Source organism: Solanum lycopersicum, chromosome 3 (assembly GCF_036512215.1).
Source record: "Solanum lycopersicum chromosome 3, SLM_r2.1".
In the NCBI taxonomy this organism is placed as follows: Eukaryota; Viridiplantae; Streptophyta; class Magnoliopsida; order Solanales; family Solanaceae; genus Solanum; species Solanum lycopersicum.
The window spans coordinates 57415514-57433064 of record NC_090802.1 but is presented as its reverse complement, the minus strand read 5'-3'; the positions used below and the strand labels follow the sequence as shown (position 1 = coordinate 57433064).

Below are 17551 nucleotides of genomic sequence, written 5' to 3'. Positions count from 1 at the left end.
AATATATGGTAATTGGTAAAAAAAAAAGGGTAATTTTTTGTGGTTATATTATAATTTATTTTTGTATTTATAAAAAAATAATGATCGGGGTTATTTATGATAAATTTTATAAAAAAATGAGTGAAAAATTTAAATAGATGATCAAAATAAGAAATCCAAATGACCCGTTGAATTAAAGAAGTTAAAAAAAAACACCCTTCAACTTTGCTAGAAAAACAAATATATACCTAGTTTTTTTATTTAAATAAAATATCACAAAAAATGAATGTAAAATTTAACTTATTTATTCACTGATGTTTTGTTAGACAAAGAAGGTATAGTTAAGCCATTTATATAACAGTAGAGATATATGTGAGCTATTTCTATGTGATTTAAAAGGGAAAATGCACAAGTACCCCCTCAACCTATGCCCGAAATTTCAGAGACACACTTATACTATATTAAGGTCCTATTACCCCCTAAACTTATTTTATAAGTAATTTTCTACCCTTTTCGGCCTACGTAACACTAGCTTGAAAAAAAAATTCAATCAGCGTTGGGCCTACAAGATAATGCCACGTAGACCGAAAATGGGTAGAAAATTATTAATAAAATAAATTCAGGGGTAATAGAACCTTAGTATAGTATAAGTGTGTCTCTGAGATTTCGAGCATAGATTGAGAGGGTACTTGTGCATTATCCCAATTTAAAATACCAAAATTCAAAAACCTTTGGGACATGAAATAGTACTTTAAGACTGTTCATGTTCCTTTTTTTGACGATCGGAGCACAATGGCAACAATCTATCTCTATGGCCATGAAGATTGAAACCACAATATATTTAACTCTTTTTCTCATCTCATTTTTTTTTTCCCAAAGTCAACTAGTAATAATTATAACAATATATCCACGCCATACACGTCCCTTATGCATGCAAAAAAACTTCATAATTTTACAGGATTTTCTAGTTATAAGAGGTCCTAAATTGTGCAGCATATTATAAATATATATATATATATATATATATTGTCTTCACTGAATTTTTTCAGTGAGAAGTTTTTGTCTCATAGATTTTTTAAAAATATAAAAAAATGAAGAAAATTAGGATGAGTCTCCAACTGATAGAAAATCTATAAATCTGACTGGAGCCTTTTTGGTTTGTGAAGAAATATTATTATTATTATTATCACAGCCATTTTCTTGTTCCACTTCTTCATCAGTGCCCCTTCTAATTGCAATATGATCTATCACTTCACTTTTATTTGAGCCTGCAGTATTATTATTATTCACTTGTAGAAAATCATAACACTCCACTTCTTCATTCTTATCTGCAATTTCCACACCTAAATTAGTCACATGGCCGTAAGCTGATAACACGTAAAATAATTTATACACTATCAAGTCATGCATGCATCGTCTAAATATAACTACAATAAATAACAATCCGTCATGACTTCATTTATGAGGTAGTAATAATTAAGGTCGATTTGCATTATATCCTCCCTAGACTTCATTTATAAGATTTCACTAGATATATATAAATATTCTATAGTCTCATCTTTAATATACTATTCCAATAATATTCTTCACTCCAGCCAGCACATGCACTAAACAATGTAGATTTTCATCTTCTATTGTTTTTTTGAGATAATGCACAATTACCCCCTCAACCTATGCTCGAAATCTCAGAGAGAGACTTATATTATACTAAGGTCCTATTACCCCTGAACTTATTTTATTAATAATTTTTTACCCATTTTTAGCCTACGTGGCACTATCTTGTGGGCCCAACGATGATTGACATTTATTTTTCAAACTAGTGCCACGTAGTCTAAAAAAGGGTAGAAAATTACTTATAAAATAAGTTCAGGGGTAATAGGACCTTAGTATATGTTACTTCAAGTAAGAAAATCAATCATTATCCTCAGGAAACTAGATAAAATATTTTCAAAACACTTTGACCAACCGATCGAACAGAGATAAATAGGTAAATAAAACAATGAATAGTTTACGTATACATACCTTGATCGATGTTGAATCGCCGAGGATTAATCATGTGGTTGAAATGAAGCTCTTTTGAATAAAAGGAATTATAAGTAGTACTGAATTGGTATTGTTGATGATCAATATAATTTTTTCTCATATTGTTATTGTGATGTTGTTTTTGGGCAGCTCTATTGGAATAAATCTTGGATCTTTCTCTACATTTTCTTGACATAATAACATGCCAATGATTTTTGACAGCATTATCAGTACGTCCAGGAAATAACCTAGCTATCATTGCCCATCTATTCCCATGAATTCTATGTGATGAAAGAAGTCTTTCTTCTTCCTCTTCTGTGAATGGACTTCTGTTTATTCTTGGATCCAATTGATTGTACCATCTCAACCTACAACTTTTCCCTGTCCAAAAATTTAATGAACATCATATTACATAAATATACCTCATTTGCATATCATGATATTAATACCTAAATCTTAAATTTTTTCATTATAATAGGTAATTAGGTGATCACTCTTGCTAATGTTAAAATGAAAGAATTTTCTCAGTGTATACAAGTTAAATCCATGGTCTTTTTTATATATATATATATATATATATATATATATATATATATATATATATATATATATATATATATATCAGACGTGCGAACATGCAGGGGCGGACCCACGTGGATTCCAGGCAGAGGCGTAGCCACATGTAGTGAAGGGGTGTTGACCGACACCCCTTCGTCAGAAAATTATATTGTGTAGCTAGGATAAAAATATTTTTTATGTATATATATATTACATATTGACACTTCTTGGCTTCTACACGATTTTATTTCTTTAGATTTTGACACCCCTTAGACAAAATTCTAGCTCCGCCACAGGTTCCAGGGGTTCAACCAAACTCTCTCGGAAAAATTACATAAGGTAAATTTTTTATATTTCTCTCAATATATATATTTTGAACCCCCTCAATAACAAAAAAAAACTGATAGTGCAGTGGTAAGCCCCCCTGAAATTAAGCTTCACATCACCAATTTGAATTGTTGTGATACACGTACTACAAGTGTGGTTTTAAACCCAAAAGAATTTAAGAATTCCATTTCTAAAGACTTAGTTACATGTTTATACATTTATTTTTTGAACCCTGAATGAAAATCATAGGTCTGCCGAATGCGGACGTGCATGCAGGGCTTAAGAGGTTACGTTCCATCCAGATTGATCTCTTTCGACATAAAATTATTTGTATTATGATTGATGTTTAATAGTATTGATTTTTTCGTGTGTTTACTTTTGATGAGTTCCATATATAGGCTCTTTAAGGGTGGGATGATTTCTTTATATGGGATTAGATAATTAATGATTATCATGCGCGCGATCACCTCATGAGCTAACTTTTTGAGTTAATTGTTAAACTAAGCTTAAAATCTGTGTTTTCTTAACATGAGGTTAACCATCTATCTTGATTTATGTGAATGAATTACTTGAAAATTTTATTTTTCCACTCATTTTCCGATATCATATGGATGTGTTGATATTGAACTATTGAAGCCCTAGAGGTATGTGTTATAAAATAGAATACCGACCATAGATGTTTAAGCTTAGAACATAATTAAGATTATAAGATAACCACATAATTAAAAAATCTTCTCTATTTATAAACTTAAGTATCGTGCTAAATCAAAACTAAACAAATAAATTAAAAACCGTAAATCGTTGAACAAAAGAGTATTAGATATGTTCATGATGGGTACCTGATCTTCCTTGCAAGTTTAGAGCAATAGCGTTCCAATTATGAGGTCCATATTTAGCAACTAACTCTCTCAATTTTTCATCTTCATGAGGCCTCCAATGCCCTCTGCTACACATGATCGATCGAACGATACGATATTAATTGGTAACTTTTGACCTAGCTAAGCTATGTATATATATATATATAAAAAAAGAAAAGGAGAAAATCAGATCGCGAAAACTTGAAATTAAAAAGTTTGTAGATGAGATTGAGATAAAGAAATTAGAATGAAGTTGTGGTAATTATAAAAGGGATGATGAAAATGAATTTATATTTATGGAAGAGAATTTTAGGTTGCGTAGTTGGAGAGAATCTTGTTCTGCTTTCAACGTCTTTACTGTTTTTCTAACCTACATGACATCTGCTCATAACCCACCTTACACTAATCCTTTTTTTATATATTTTATTCATTAATAAATTAATTAACAAAAATATTTACACTTACCTTATAGTCTTACCTTATCCAATATATTCTCCAATTTCCGTTAAATATGTATTTTTTAGCAGTAATTGTCACTCTTTGTATATGTATCTAAAGTCTTTAGCGATATTGGTTCTAATGACACTTAACTAATGCTGATAAAGACTTTAACACTCTTTATTAATGTTAATATTTAATGGCGTTAAAAGTTATTTTTGATGCAGTATTTGTCCCCCCTTAGCTCTAAATACAAGGTATAGTTCTTTCATTAAGTTACGTATCATGTCAATTTAACTAAAAACAAGATAGGATTGTTTTCTTTTAAATGTTATGCATTCTTCTTTAATACTTCTTTCGTGTACTTTTAGTTGTCATGTTGCGTTTTTTGAAAGACAATTTGATTAATTTTCAGAGTTAAATAATTAGATTACATTAACTCGATATTTTAAACAAAAAATTTACATATTCAAAAACTATATGAAAAGTACTATAAATTGCAATTTTTTTGCATATCAATATGATGAAAAAATACATCTTAAAATGTTAGTCAAAATTTTTATAGTTTGACTCTAAAAATAGAAACCATGACAATTTCCATCCACTTTTAGTTTTCATAGTTTCCTTTTTAGAGTTAAACTAGAAAAACTTTGACTAACATTATACGATATATTTTTTCATCATATTGATACGCGAAAAACTGTAATTAATTATAGTACTTTTCGTATAGATTTTGGATATCAAAATTTTATGTTTAGAATATTAAATTAATGTAGTCTAATTAGTCAAGTTGATTTTTGAAAAACACAAAATAACAAATAAAAATGGACGAAGAGAGTATTAATTAAGGTATATATAGATCTAGATAAAAATAATTGTCAACTTTAATTATAAATTTTAAATTATTTTGGGGGAAAATCTTCTAAGTGAAAATGACTATTGATTTGGGAGGTAAGTAGCCGTAAATAGATAATTTGTTTTATTTTCAAAAAAATTATTACAAAATTTCAATTTTACGGAGTTATGTACATCTTAAGGTGATTTTATGATATTAAGAAATCATTTCCAATATACTACATAAAAGTCATAAGTTTATCAACAAAAGAAGCTAAATGAAATTTGAATATTCTTTACATAATATTCCAGCCTAAATATTACAAACTTTCAACCTATATATAAGACACGAGTAGTAAATATTTTTCAAAATTAGGGATAAGGCAGAAAATTAAATCTTCTTTAACAAAGTGAAAATCATAAAGTCAACAACTTAGCTACACTAAATATTTTGCATATAAGATGAGTATCTATATTGTATTGGCTTGTGTTTTATTATTTATTTATTTATGCAATTGAACTGTGGATTTTTTGCATTCAACTTAATAAAAAGGCGACTATAAGTAATTGTGATGATAAGTATGGATTATATGACCTAGAAAAAAGATGATAAATGGCCTAATACATAAGTTTTAGTAATAATATTACATAAGATGATTAGAGCATTTTCTTTATAACCATGATTAAGAAATATAAAGAATCTAAAACAATTTAGTTTAAATACTAGTACTAGTAATAATGTCAAATGACTAGCTTGATCCAAACTTTATAATCGCGCTAAAAAAATCCACTTAATAGTATATATATATATAAATAATTAGTTCAGAATTAAATAAACTGTATTTCTAAAATATAAAATTTGTAAATTCGAAATTTTAGATAGCTGGATCCCTAGCTAATAACTCAGGTGAAAAAAGTAATTAAAATTTAAAGGGAGTCATTAGTGCTAAAAAGGGAATTAACCCTCTTAGTCATGGGTCCTCTTAACAACAATGATGTTGATAATCGATGACTAAACAAAAAAGTTAATGTTGCTTTTTCTCGTTAATATAAAGTTCAACAAAATAGATTATATATGTTATTATAATCTGTTAAACATGAATAACGAAAATGCAATATTATTATTAATAAAATAAAGAAATAAGCAAAAAGTTGGTAATTGTTTTGTTTCAAAAGATAACGAAAAGGTGTTGTTGACTTGTCATAAGACTACTTTCATATAGTTGGCCTAACTTAGGTTATTTTTACTATATTTTATTTTATGTGAAATTGGACTTGTTACAATTAAGGAAGTCTACATCTTTCTTCATCTCTCAATCTCCATTTGTAAGCAAAACTTTACAAGTTTCTATATATGTCATGTATCAACTTAGTCCTTCTGGTTCGTAACAACTACCAACAAAAATAAAATTAATTTCATATTTTTATATATTATATCGAAGATAGATTTGAATAAAAACAATTTAATTAAGCATACGAAAGTACAGATTCAACAGAACTTGAGAAACTCTCTAAACCATGTATAATTATTTAGAAATTCGTTGGATATGTCGATTTAATCAACTTCAAATTATATATTCGTATTTATATTCTATAGAGGATTAACAAGTAATTGCCTTATCGTTACCTCAAAAAAGATAACCTTAATAATAATAAATTTATACATAGCATATATATATATAGTTGACTAATCAATCAGGGTTGTGATAGAGTGGCCGGTAAATACTCCTTCATCCTTAAGAAGAAGTCTGATTCAAAAAATTCAAATTTAGTCAGAATTCAATATAGATATCGAAAAACAATATAAAAAGATATATGTTGGACTAGACTTTGTGTCTTCACCGGTTTTACCTACTTCCTTAATCTCTTCATTTTATTTCTCTTTGATATATATGATTTACGCATGCATATCTACGTTTAAAGGTTCATCAGCATATATATATATATATATGTGTGTGTGTGTGTTGTCAAATTTAGGATATATATATATTCTAAAGAATTCCCATTACGTACATATGGATACATATACAACTAAATTAAAGATCCGCCTCGAGATAAAATTGATTTATTATTAAGGATGTGTTTGGTATGACTCGGAATATATAACATTTTTTAATTTTTCTATATTTGATTGGTTAAAAAAAATTTCTATGAGAAAATAAATTTTAGAAAATATAGAAAATGACTTCACCAAGGAAAGTAAAAAAAAAAAACAAAATTCATGAGTAACATTTCAAATTCGTTATTTTTAGCGAAATATATTAATTCCGCGCAACAAATATATATACCACAAAGTCTTATTATGTATAATTCATAAAAAAGAAAGTAATCGACTATTCATCTATGTGTTGGCGCTTAGCCTTTTACACTCATACAGTCGTACCTATAAAAAGTTGGTTCATTTTCACAGAGAGTAGTTAGCACACATGTAATTTGTACATGAACCAATGGAAGTTAAAGGAAATATAAAAGCTAACGTGCCATTTAATTTGGTCTTATCTGACATATATGCATTCTCAATTTATATGTGCGGAAATAAATATTTATGGGGTGTTTGAATTGACTTTTTAAAAGTGATTTATAGTTAAAAGGTATAATTTAGGAACACCCAGTTTTTACTTTTTTTGGTATTTTTTTTAATCTTAAAAATGTATTTTTTAAAGCATAAAAGCCAAAAAATCACTAAAAATAGGTTATTTTTATGTAATTAGGTTTTTCGCTTAACTCACACCACAAAAGCTAACTTAAAGGGTGGAGGATTGTTCAAGCATTATAAGGAGTCCACTCATTTCATTAACCACCGATTTGAGATTTTTTGTCATTCTTTAACAATTTTAACCATTCATTTACTATCATAAAATTAAATATGTATATATACACATCCTATGTGACAAATCCCGTGCGTATTAGTGAATACACATTTTCCCATTATACTATATACATTAACTTTACAACAATGTAATCATGCAATTATACTTTTCTTGTCATTCAGTAAGCGTTTGATCACGTTTATTGTGAAAATAAAAAAATAATAATTTATTTTTAAAGCGAAAAATAAAATTTGAAAATTATTCAAATTTGATCTGAAAATAAAAAAGAAAATTTTCATGATCAAACATCCGCTCGTTTTTCTTATATATGAGTATGTTCACCTAATCAATATGTTAGCTTGTCTGTTCAATTCATCATATCATTTTCTACACATTCTTTTACCTGAATTGAAATTTATAGGATTTGAAGCTACACAATTAAGTTTCTCAACTGCAAATTGCTAACTGAAAACTAACAGCTTAACCATTTACAAGTTAAATAATTTTATTTTCCCTCTTGACATTTAAAATTAGGTATACACCTACCTGACCTAATTTATCTATTCTCATTAAGAAACTTATACTTCTTGTTTTAAGTAACACAAATAAATTTGTTATTCAATCATCTTCATTAAATTCCAAGATTGCACTTTTCTGTTACTTCATTTTAATTTCAGGTGAATAATTCAATGAACAATTAGTTTTTGGAAAGTTAGATACAAGTATGTTAGGGCAGGGTGTTCGCGAAAAAATCAAACCAAATCGATCGAAAGAACTTATATTTGGTTTGAAATTTTAAAATTTTCATAATGTTTGAGTTGATTTTTACTAAAATAACCGATAATTTGTATACATAAATTTTATAATTATTTAAATATATGATATTCATTTTAATTTTCATAAATAAATATTTTACTTATTTTATACCTTTCAATCATTAATTTGATTTTGATCTACTTATTTCATATGCTCTAAATAACACCTTTAAAAGTTCATTTCTTTAAAGATATATCCAAACACAACACCTCTAAGTTTAATTTTAATTTCTATATGTGTTATAATGGTGTATAACCAATTTTTAATTTTCACTGCTAAAATAATCATCTACTCACTTTCCCCTTTAATGTTCAAAGGATTGATCATTTCATTTACAGTGGTATATTGCTGATGTGGATATGGAACAAATGAGATGGAGGAAGCTCTACAATTAAATATGTTAAAAGTATTATAAATTAAATATGGTAAAAGTATTGAAAAATGATAGAAAATTCAGATGTATTCATGTTGTGATAATAGAGAGAATTTTTATCAATTCCTCATGTTCATGATTTGAAAATAGTTGTTTCATGCCACTATTATAAATTTTCATTAGTTAGTTTATAAATTAAAAAATTGAACCAGATCAATGATTTTTATTTTATTTGATTAGATTTGATTTTATAAATTTTAAATTTAATTTAATTTTAATCAATAATCGATACGATGAATAGAATCATTTACTCTAATAACTTGCATAGGTACATACATTCTTTTTGTGTGAAAATCTGTACCTAACACACGTCTAGTAAAGATCCTGTTTTGTATCAACTGATAATATAAATAATATTTGTTCTCTATCCTCCAGTAGGTTACCACTCTATTTCCCCAAATTTTTAATTGTAACTGACTTTCTAAGCTAATATACTAAACTCTTAATTCTGAGAAAACAAATTCCTAAATAAATTATGCAATCCATTGTAATCTTGAGTTCGGAGCCTAAAGGTATAAAATATTAACAAAAATTTTAAAATGATATGTAAAATTTTATATTTCAAAATGGTAAAATTGCTGGAACAACATTAATTTTCTCCGCCAGAAAAAGCAAAATCGTTGTTATTGCAGCGATTTTGAAAAATGTGATTTTTTTAAAAAAAAATTGTGCCTAGGTAGCGATTTAAAAAAAAATCAAAAAACTAGGCAACGATTTTCATTTTTTTTTAAAAAAAATATAAATATCAAGGAAATCGCTACCTAGAAAAAAAAATTCAAGAAAATCGCTGCGATTTTCTAATTTTTTTTTAAAAAATGATTTTTTAATTTTTTTTTTGTTTTTAAAAAATGAAACTTTATTTTATTTTATTTTTAAAAAAAATCACATTTTGCAAAATCGCTGCAGTACTTTTCCGGCGGAGGAAATCGCTGTTGTTCTAGCGATTTTATCTTTTTGGTTAATATAAAATTTTATATACCGTTTTGAATTTTTTGTTAATATTTTATACCCTTTAAGCTCCAGACTCTTGTAATCTTTGTGTCACGGTATAGCTAGTCAGTTGTTAATTAATTAGTAAATATTTGATTATTAAGATGTACGTTGAGATTTAAACATTGAAATCGGAATATTATATATATGGTTGGCAAACGGCATGGTTGTGAATAGCGGGATGATGTTGACTCATGGATGAATGTGGATAGTAGCTAGTAGTGATAGTGTTGTTCCGATGGTTGATAAATGATAGTTATAGTTAATGAGAGTTGGTAAATAATGACGATATTTGTCGTCAGATGAACAGTTATTGTAATGGTGTTTAGTTATGATGACGATAAATGACGGCTAGTGATAATGACAACAAATGATTTGTAATGGCCAATAATGGTTGTTGTGGTTGAGAATGGTGGTTGATATGCGGTGATGAGTGATTGTTGTGACAATGACGGCTAAAGATAAAACAACTAATTATAGTGATTGACAGTAATGATGGTTGTGGTTCATGATAGTAATTGATACATAATTGAAAATAATAGGCAACAATGATAGTTGATAATTATAACGATGATGATAACAATGAATGAATGAATGAAATTGACAAACCACTATATATGAAAAATCTTTAAATAAACATTTTAATTATATTAAAACTTCGTTACAAATCTTATTACACACTAGTTTTGTTATGAATGAAGCTTAGTTAAACAAAAAAAGTTTATTAATTTAATATAATATTCAATGATGAGATATTTTATGCTACGCCTCTGATGAACTTCTAATCAATTGCTAAAACCTATGAAAATACACACATAAGATACTACTCTATATATATATATGTGCTGAAATAAGTAGGTGTTGAATAATAATTTCAAAGTCCTCCTATGAGATCAAATTTGTCTAAGATTAGGTAATTGTTAGTAGTTTATTCAACTCATGTCTAAATAGAATTTGAGTTATACACATGTGATCAGTGTAAAAAGATATAATAGCATATGGACAAATATCATAATAACTACCGCATTAACACAAATAATCTTATCTTTCGGCATAAATAAGTGTGAATTAGTGCAATAATCTCACAATTCCACAATGATAACAACATTTGATACTTTGTAGCATCCACACTTGACTAACACAACACATTAATCATAACAAGAACAGACCCTCCTAACAGACATGTGAAAAAAGTCTTCTCAATTACTCAAAAGGAAAGAATATTATGCCATTTTGCACAAATATGTTCACTGATTTGATAATGTCCAGTTATGCAACATACATTCAAGCTACACTAAAATTTCAAATTCTAACACAATATAATCTGCTTACACTCTACCTTGTGGAATTTCAGTGGATTTGTTGATTGTAACACAAAGGAGAAAAGAAGAAATCGAACCAAAATAGTGTCTTGAATGAGGATCTGGATATCCAATTTTATGTTACAACAACATACCTAATATAATCCTACGGCAGCCTTACCCCTTGCCTTGAGATGGTAGAGCGGCTGTATTAAAAGTACTCATCCGTCCAAGATTTTTTTACTTTTGAAAATCAACTGATTATAAATTGTCTTACATGAGTTACAACCTGTAAGAATGAGTATACTACGAGCTTAACAATGCAGTAGACAACCAAGGACAATAAATTAATATACAGAACCATTCTATGAAAGAGCAGAAAGGGAATTAAGACTAACTTAGCCACCAAAGAGTTAATCACTAAGCTAAGATGCCAGCTTGAAGTTGATGCTAACAAGTTACAACGCTGATAATTCTACTTCTTGATTGCACGGCCGGTATGCCACAAATGTGCCATCGTTTGAAAAGGAACCAGGATTAAAACATGTAACTCCTGTGTATCTGAAAGCTTTCTGCTCACTTTTGTCCCCCAACACTATCTGTTTGGAAATATCAAATTGAACTTTATCAAGTAGGGCTCGTTTGGTGTTAGGGACAAGCATAAATAGTCTTGGGATAGAAATATAGCCCTGGGATAAAATTTAGATGTCTTGTTTGGTTTACATGTTTGGGATAACTTATCCCACTATTTATAGCATAGTGATGAGATAAGTTATCCTAGGATAACTAACCCCAGGATAGTTTATCCGGGGATGACTAGTTCCCAACCAAACGACCCCTTATAGTTCAAGCGCATATCCTGTTATCAGTTTCAGGCACTAACAGTATGAAAAAAAGAGAGTTTCAGGCAATAACAGTATGAAAAAAAGAGAGTACATATTCTCAGCTTGAGACAATCTACAAAACCATTTAACCACATGGGATACATTGTGAAACAAAATCACACACGTTAGTCATAATTCTGCAATCATATATCTCATTGGGCTCTTCAAAAGATATTGTTGGGTGTATAATCAAATTTTCAAAAAGATGTGCATTTTAGGAGGGTCCAGACAACATAGCCAGGAAACTATCGGACTTACCGTGTTAGAAAAAAAAACCTCTTTGTTCAAGTAAAATCAAATTTGAAACTTCAACTTAGTTGCTAGTGCAATATAATTTCATCACAGCTTTTAAATAGGAAGTTATACATGCATATTGTTTACTTTATCTGATGGAGGAATATAAATTTTGAAGAAACTCTGATTTCGAAAAAATCTCTTTATAGAAGAAAGAGGAAAGTACCGTATGCGGGGTTGGATATAGGTGTAGACCGTGATCATAATTCCAGATAATGGGTTGAACCGTCAAGGGGAGGGGGCAGAGATGGCTTTGATGTATTATAGTCGCAACAAGCTGCAAGGAAAATAAAACATGAGCATATCCTGAATTTCGACCTATGATACCAAACAAAATCCAAAATTTGAGAATATGAAGACAATTTACATGCTCAAATGGATCACTGGTTTCTTCCATTGAGGGAGGTATCAGACACGATCTTCGCATTCTATAAAGCATATCATGGCGGAATAGAACAATGTCTTGGGTATAAAACTTGATTCTGTTTCAACATAAAGAGTTAAAATGCATCATTTAATCTATAATATAATATGCTAATGTTTCAGCAGAAGATGCAATCCTTTGTGGTATGCACCTAAGCACCCAGAATGCATCCTACGTTAACATGAGCGACTGCATAACAAATTCTGATTGTGCTACTTTAGATTGGGCAAATGAGGGAAGAACTAAACAGTGAACTATACCACTGCATTACTTGTTTTCTTTTTGTTAAACAATTGAAAATAAGCTCAAAGCTTTAGCTCTCATCGTTTAATTTAAAATAGTTTGCAGCAAACAAAGGATACCTGCATGGGTTACTGGAGAATATTGCGTTAGGAACATATTTCTGAAATTCTTCAGTTAGGTATTTAGGCAAAGTACATCTGGGTAAGGCTGTTGAAGGACCTGGAAAAACAAGAGAAAACTTCTCATTATTTTTAGAGCTGGTAAAAGCTTAAACGACAAACTGTGATGATTTATCAACACACCTACATCATCAGGACCAGGGATAAAAAGAAATCGACTATGCTCTTTTAGTCGTTGGTGCGATGCAATCATTTGCCCAAGCTTTCCAAACTGAACTCTGAATATTATGTTTGTTGGTCAGTTACTTTATCAACAAATACTTGTAGCAGTAATACAGCTAAATTTCAAACTTGCACTTGCCTGAGACTGGAGATGGACTTGAATGAAAGATTAAATGGCTGAGAGCAGAAGTTTCCCATGAAGACAAATAAAGAAGGAACCACCTCTACATTTTCATAACCATTGAGGATTGTCTCCAGATTTCCCAAAGTCTTCTCTAAGGATAGGGGAGAGTGGTGGATCAGGCAACCATAACTAGTCCAAACGTATCAAAAGAAGGAATAGAGGGTTAGAAAGAGAAAAAAGAAGCATATATACCTCCTCATTGTCCAGCCATACATCAGATAGTATAACAAACATATCATTCACAGCATTTTTCTCTAGCTCTACAAGCCTTAGCTATTACAGAAGTTAGGGAAGCTTCATAATCATTCTTAGCTACCATGAATAGTTCTGCCATGGCATTTTCAATTTTCATCTTATTGAACTTAGTAAAAAAGGATACAGTTTCCTCTTTGGTAAGAATACCACCACCAAAGAAGTCTAGTCCCGAAAAAAACGCCATGGACTTTTCTCTGTCCTCTAATGGAGGAAAACCACATGTTCTGACCTGCATGATAATCTTAGCAAATTAGTTATAAATTAAACCACCAAACAATTTTACCATATTCAAAACTCAGCCAAACAATTTGACATTGAATCCTATGTGGTGGCTTATATCACTTTTGGTACAATAATTGCTTAAAGTTGCTAATTTCTGAACAGTCACACCAGGATAAAAAATATATCAAAGCACGACAGATTTGGCAAGATTTTCATGAGAGAATTGTGAATTGGCATGCACAGAATCAGCTTTGGCAACTGGCAAGCTTTATTGGTCTTATTCTTCACTTGTAGAATTAGGAATATAATCGGTTCTAAACAAGCAGAACTTCTCCTATAGTTTACTTCGTCAGATATTGATAAGAAACTAAAAGTGAAGACTGATGAAATTCTGCTAAAGCCTAAGCACCACAAAGTATGAAAATTGAAATTGCTGTTGATTTATCAACCTCTTCCCAAGTATTTATCTAGTTCAAACTTGTATTTCAAAGAAGAGATTCAGCACAAGAATTGACCTGGAAAACACCATCCAATTGCATTTCACCTTCTGCCAAGACAATTGTATTTTCTAAAAAGAAACCTGTAGTTATCTTGTACTGCAGGTTATGGAAACACAACATGTAACTTTCAATACTGTTAAACCTAAGAACAAAATTTTCGAACACTACCATCAACAAAGAGGGGGCAGATTCAATGTGCTTTAGTACTATAACTCTATTATAGGATGGACCGCATTTAAGGAATAATAACATAAACAGTGAAATTGGAAGACACTAAGACTAATTACAGGAGTAAATGCAAGAAGCAAAAGCAACTAACAGCTTTAGAAAAGAACCATAGCTTATGTAAGCAAGTGAATAGGTTTCTAAGACAACCAGAAAACTAAAGAGAGAGGAACAATCATCAGTAATGGTTCAACATCAGAAGAGAAAACTTGCTAATGAAGTCATCAACTACTCAGACTCAAGTATACTAATCCCTGTTGTTGTATCAACTATCATGAGCAATGAAATAAGATAAACATTGAAAAGGATATTGCACTCGATAAATTTACTTCAACAGCTGCAGTAAGGTCTTCCAAGTAGAAATGACCATCCTCCAACTGAGATATTACTCCCATTATCCATCTTCTCCCTACTCGTCCAACAAGTGATTGAATGGGAGATATCTGCAAAACAACAATTTCCTACCGTGAGCATCATTTGAACAGGAACTTGAAAGCCATAGCTCTGCAATCCATCTAAAGAGATGTGAATCTAAACTAGGACCATTGTTGCCGCTCACCTCACAGCTGCCATAATCAGAAGAAGAGGCATCAAAAGCAAGAGTTGAAAACCGTGGATCACGAGATACCCTTTGAAACAATAAGAGGAATCTATCCTTGTATAAGGTGGCTTTTGCAGAAGCATCACCATGAATGGGAAGCCTCCCTGTGTGCCTACACACAGAAAATGGATTCTTCTTTTAACTTGAAATTCTAAGCATAGGAGGCTCCAAAATTATACACAGAAAGTTTTTGTATCTAATTATTTCAGAACTGATTCTTCTTACTAACTAAACTATGAACAAATACTATCATAGTTAATATAATTAAACTATAATGCTAATTAAGGTTTCAGCCGCCTCAATTTGTAAAACAGTTCAAAAGAGAATATTTTGAGAAGACCACACCAAATTGAAGTAATTGAGCCTCGAGAATATTTACACAAGAGTCAAACGATGAAATGTCCCAACAAACCATTGATAGACTATGTTCGGGTCCAGGTTGATAAAGGAGTGTTGAAAGGCTACCGGACAAGTTCGGAAGAAATTTAGTTTATAACTAGTGTTCCGCAGTATGATGAGGGCTATGCGAATTACTGTGAGAATCCCTCTCATATCCCTTCTTCTCTGGCTTCTTATCTCCGCCTTGTCTATCTCGTCATCTCCTTCTGCTCTTCTCTATCAAAATTGCTTTATTATAGTAATTTCCCTATTTCAGTTTGTTAATTATAATCAATCATCTCTGCTGTTGAATAATTCTAGTAGTATTTCCTACAGAGAACTAACTTTTCAGTACGCCTATTCCTGAAAAACGTCAACTTAAACATTTGGAGAATTTGTCTTGAACTCTAGTTACATTCCAATGAAACAGTTGAATTCTTTTAAGTCATACAGCAACATTGTCTAGATTATGCTCACTTATATGCACTCAAATTAACCAAAAATTCTCTAAGTTTTTGCTATTTCTTTTCAGATTCACAACGGACTGTAAGAGATTTTACATATATCTTAGCTATAAATAATATTAGAGGTCTCAGATAGAAATCAAGTAAACTTCATGAGTGAATTCGAGAAAACAAACATTTCTACGAACAAATAACTTACTGCTTATACCCAAATTCATAAAGTTGCAACCAGGATAAAGGCGCTCAACAAATTGAATTTTAAAAAAATAGGGAAAATGGATAAAAGAGTTGAATAGCATACTCATGAAAGAACTTCTTAACAGGATCGTATCGAAATTTAGGGACGATAAAAGTATCAATAACCCGAAGGGCAGAAGCAGATGAAGAACTTGAGCTAGGGTTCTCTTCAACGGCGGCATCTGCTTCCAATAAAAGGCTCACCACTTTATGCACCGGTTCCCTATCCAAAATCGAGGACTTCACTGCCCAAATCAAACAAATAGAGACAATAATTAATAAAATAACAATCAAATTACAAAAGAACAAAAAGGGTGTCCATTAAAATTAGAAATATACGGACATGAAAGATGGTGAAGCTCATCGAGAAGGAGTTCAAGAGCGTCGTCGAAAGCATCAGAAGGGAAATGGGAAAGGAAAGAGAGGACTTCGGAGAGAGCTTCAACTTTGAGAGAGTAACCTCTCATCTTGAACTTCCTCTGTACTTTGTTTCTTAAAACTCCGCTCATTTTTTCTTCTTCAGATTTTCCGTTTGAAATTCTCAGAGCTGTAAGAATCTCTGGATCTGATATCAATGGCGGTATGGGCGGGAGACGGCACTGGTCTTAGGTATTTGTCGATGCCAAATTTGGCGGGAAACAAAATATCCCTTTTTCTGATGACGATATTCTCCGACTTGCAATGTGATCTTTTTCACTACAAGAATAATGTTTTTAAATTAAAGACAATACACTATACTATTGTACCTCCTTTTGTTTCGGTCCGTCTCAATTAATTTATCTAATTTTTTAATTTTGATTTTGAGATAAGAAAAATATGAAAATCTTTCAATTTCATAATCTTAAATTAACAAACGTAAAGAATGTATAAAAATGTTTTTGATTTTATATGGTTGAAATTTAAAATTAAAGACTATAAAAAAAGATAACTTTAT

At 30.3% G+C, this 17551-nt stretch overlaps 2 protein-coding genes across 2 annotated transcripts; both read right to left on the bottom strand.

The window, feature by feature from the left end:
• Positions 1-979: 979 nt before the first annotated feature.
• LOC101254770 (transcription factor MYB54-like) lies at positions 980-4110 on the bottom strand. The gene is made up of 3 exons (XM_010320038.4): positions 3726-4110; positions 2002-2382; positions 980-1307 (listed from the first exon to the last, which is right to left on the bottom strand). Exons 1-3 carry the CDS (start codon positions 3838-3840, stop codon positions 1081-1083), a joined length of 723 nt encoding a protein of 240 aa, XP_010318340.1. The 5' UTR covers positions 3841-4110; the 3' UTR covers positions 980-1080.
• A 7344-nt stretch (positions 4111-11454) lies between these two features.
• Positions 11455-17323, bottom strand: LOC101254462 (DNA polymerase epsilon subunit B). Its single transcript, XM_004235337.4, has 13 exons — positions 16961-17323; positions 16682-16862; positions 15497-15650; positions 15249-15380; positions 14728-14805; positions 14115-14219; positions 13928-14008; positions 13691-13821; positions 13513-13607; positions 13330-13429; positions 12911-13025; positions 12710-12820; positions 11455-11964 (listed from the first exon to the last, which is right to left on the bottom strand). The coding sequence occupies exons 1-13, from the start codon at positions 17124-17126 to the stop codon at positions 11824-11826; spliced, it is 1590 nt and encodes a 529-aa protein (XP_004235385.1). The 5' UTR covers positions 17127-17323; the 3' UTR covers positions 11455-11823.
• Between the last annotated feature and the right edge of the window lie 228 nt (positions 17324-17551).

Excerpts from the sequence above, each read along its gene's own strand:
- LOC101254770 (XM_010320038.4), bottom strand. The coding sequence starts at position 3,840 with ATGTGTAGCAGAGGGCATTGGAGGCCTCATGAAGATGAAAAATTGAGA. Across the intron at positions 2,383-3,725 it reads AAACTTGCAAGGAAGATCAG|GGAAAAGTTGTAGGTTGAGA; the intron begins GTACCCATCATG and ends ATTTTTGGACAG. Across the intron at positions 1,308-2,001 it reads GCGATTCAACATCGATCAAG|ATAAGAATGAAGAAGTGGAG; the intron begins GTATGTATACGT and ends TGGAAATTGCAG.
- LOC101254462 (XM_004235337.4), bottom strand. The coding sequence starts at position 17,126 with ATGAGCGGAGTTTTAAGAAACAAAGTACAGAGGAAGTTCAAGATGAGA. Across the intron at positions 13,822-13,927 it reads TATGGCTGGACAATGAGGAG|ACTTTGGGAAATCTGGAGAC; the intron begins GTATATATGCTT and ends TCCTTAGAGAAG. Across the intron at positions 12,821-12,910 it reads CCAGTGATCCATTTGAGCAT|CTTGTTGCGACTATAATACA; the intron begins GTAAATTGTCTT and ends TTTTCCTTGCAG.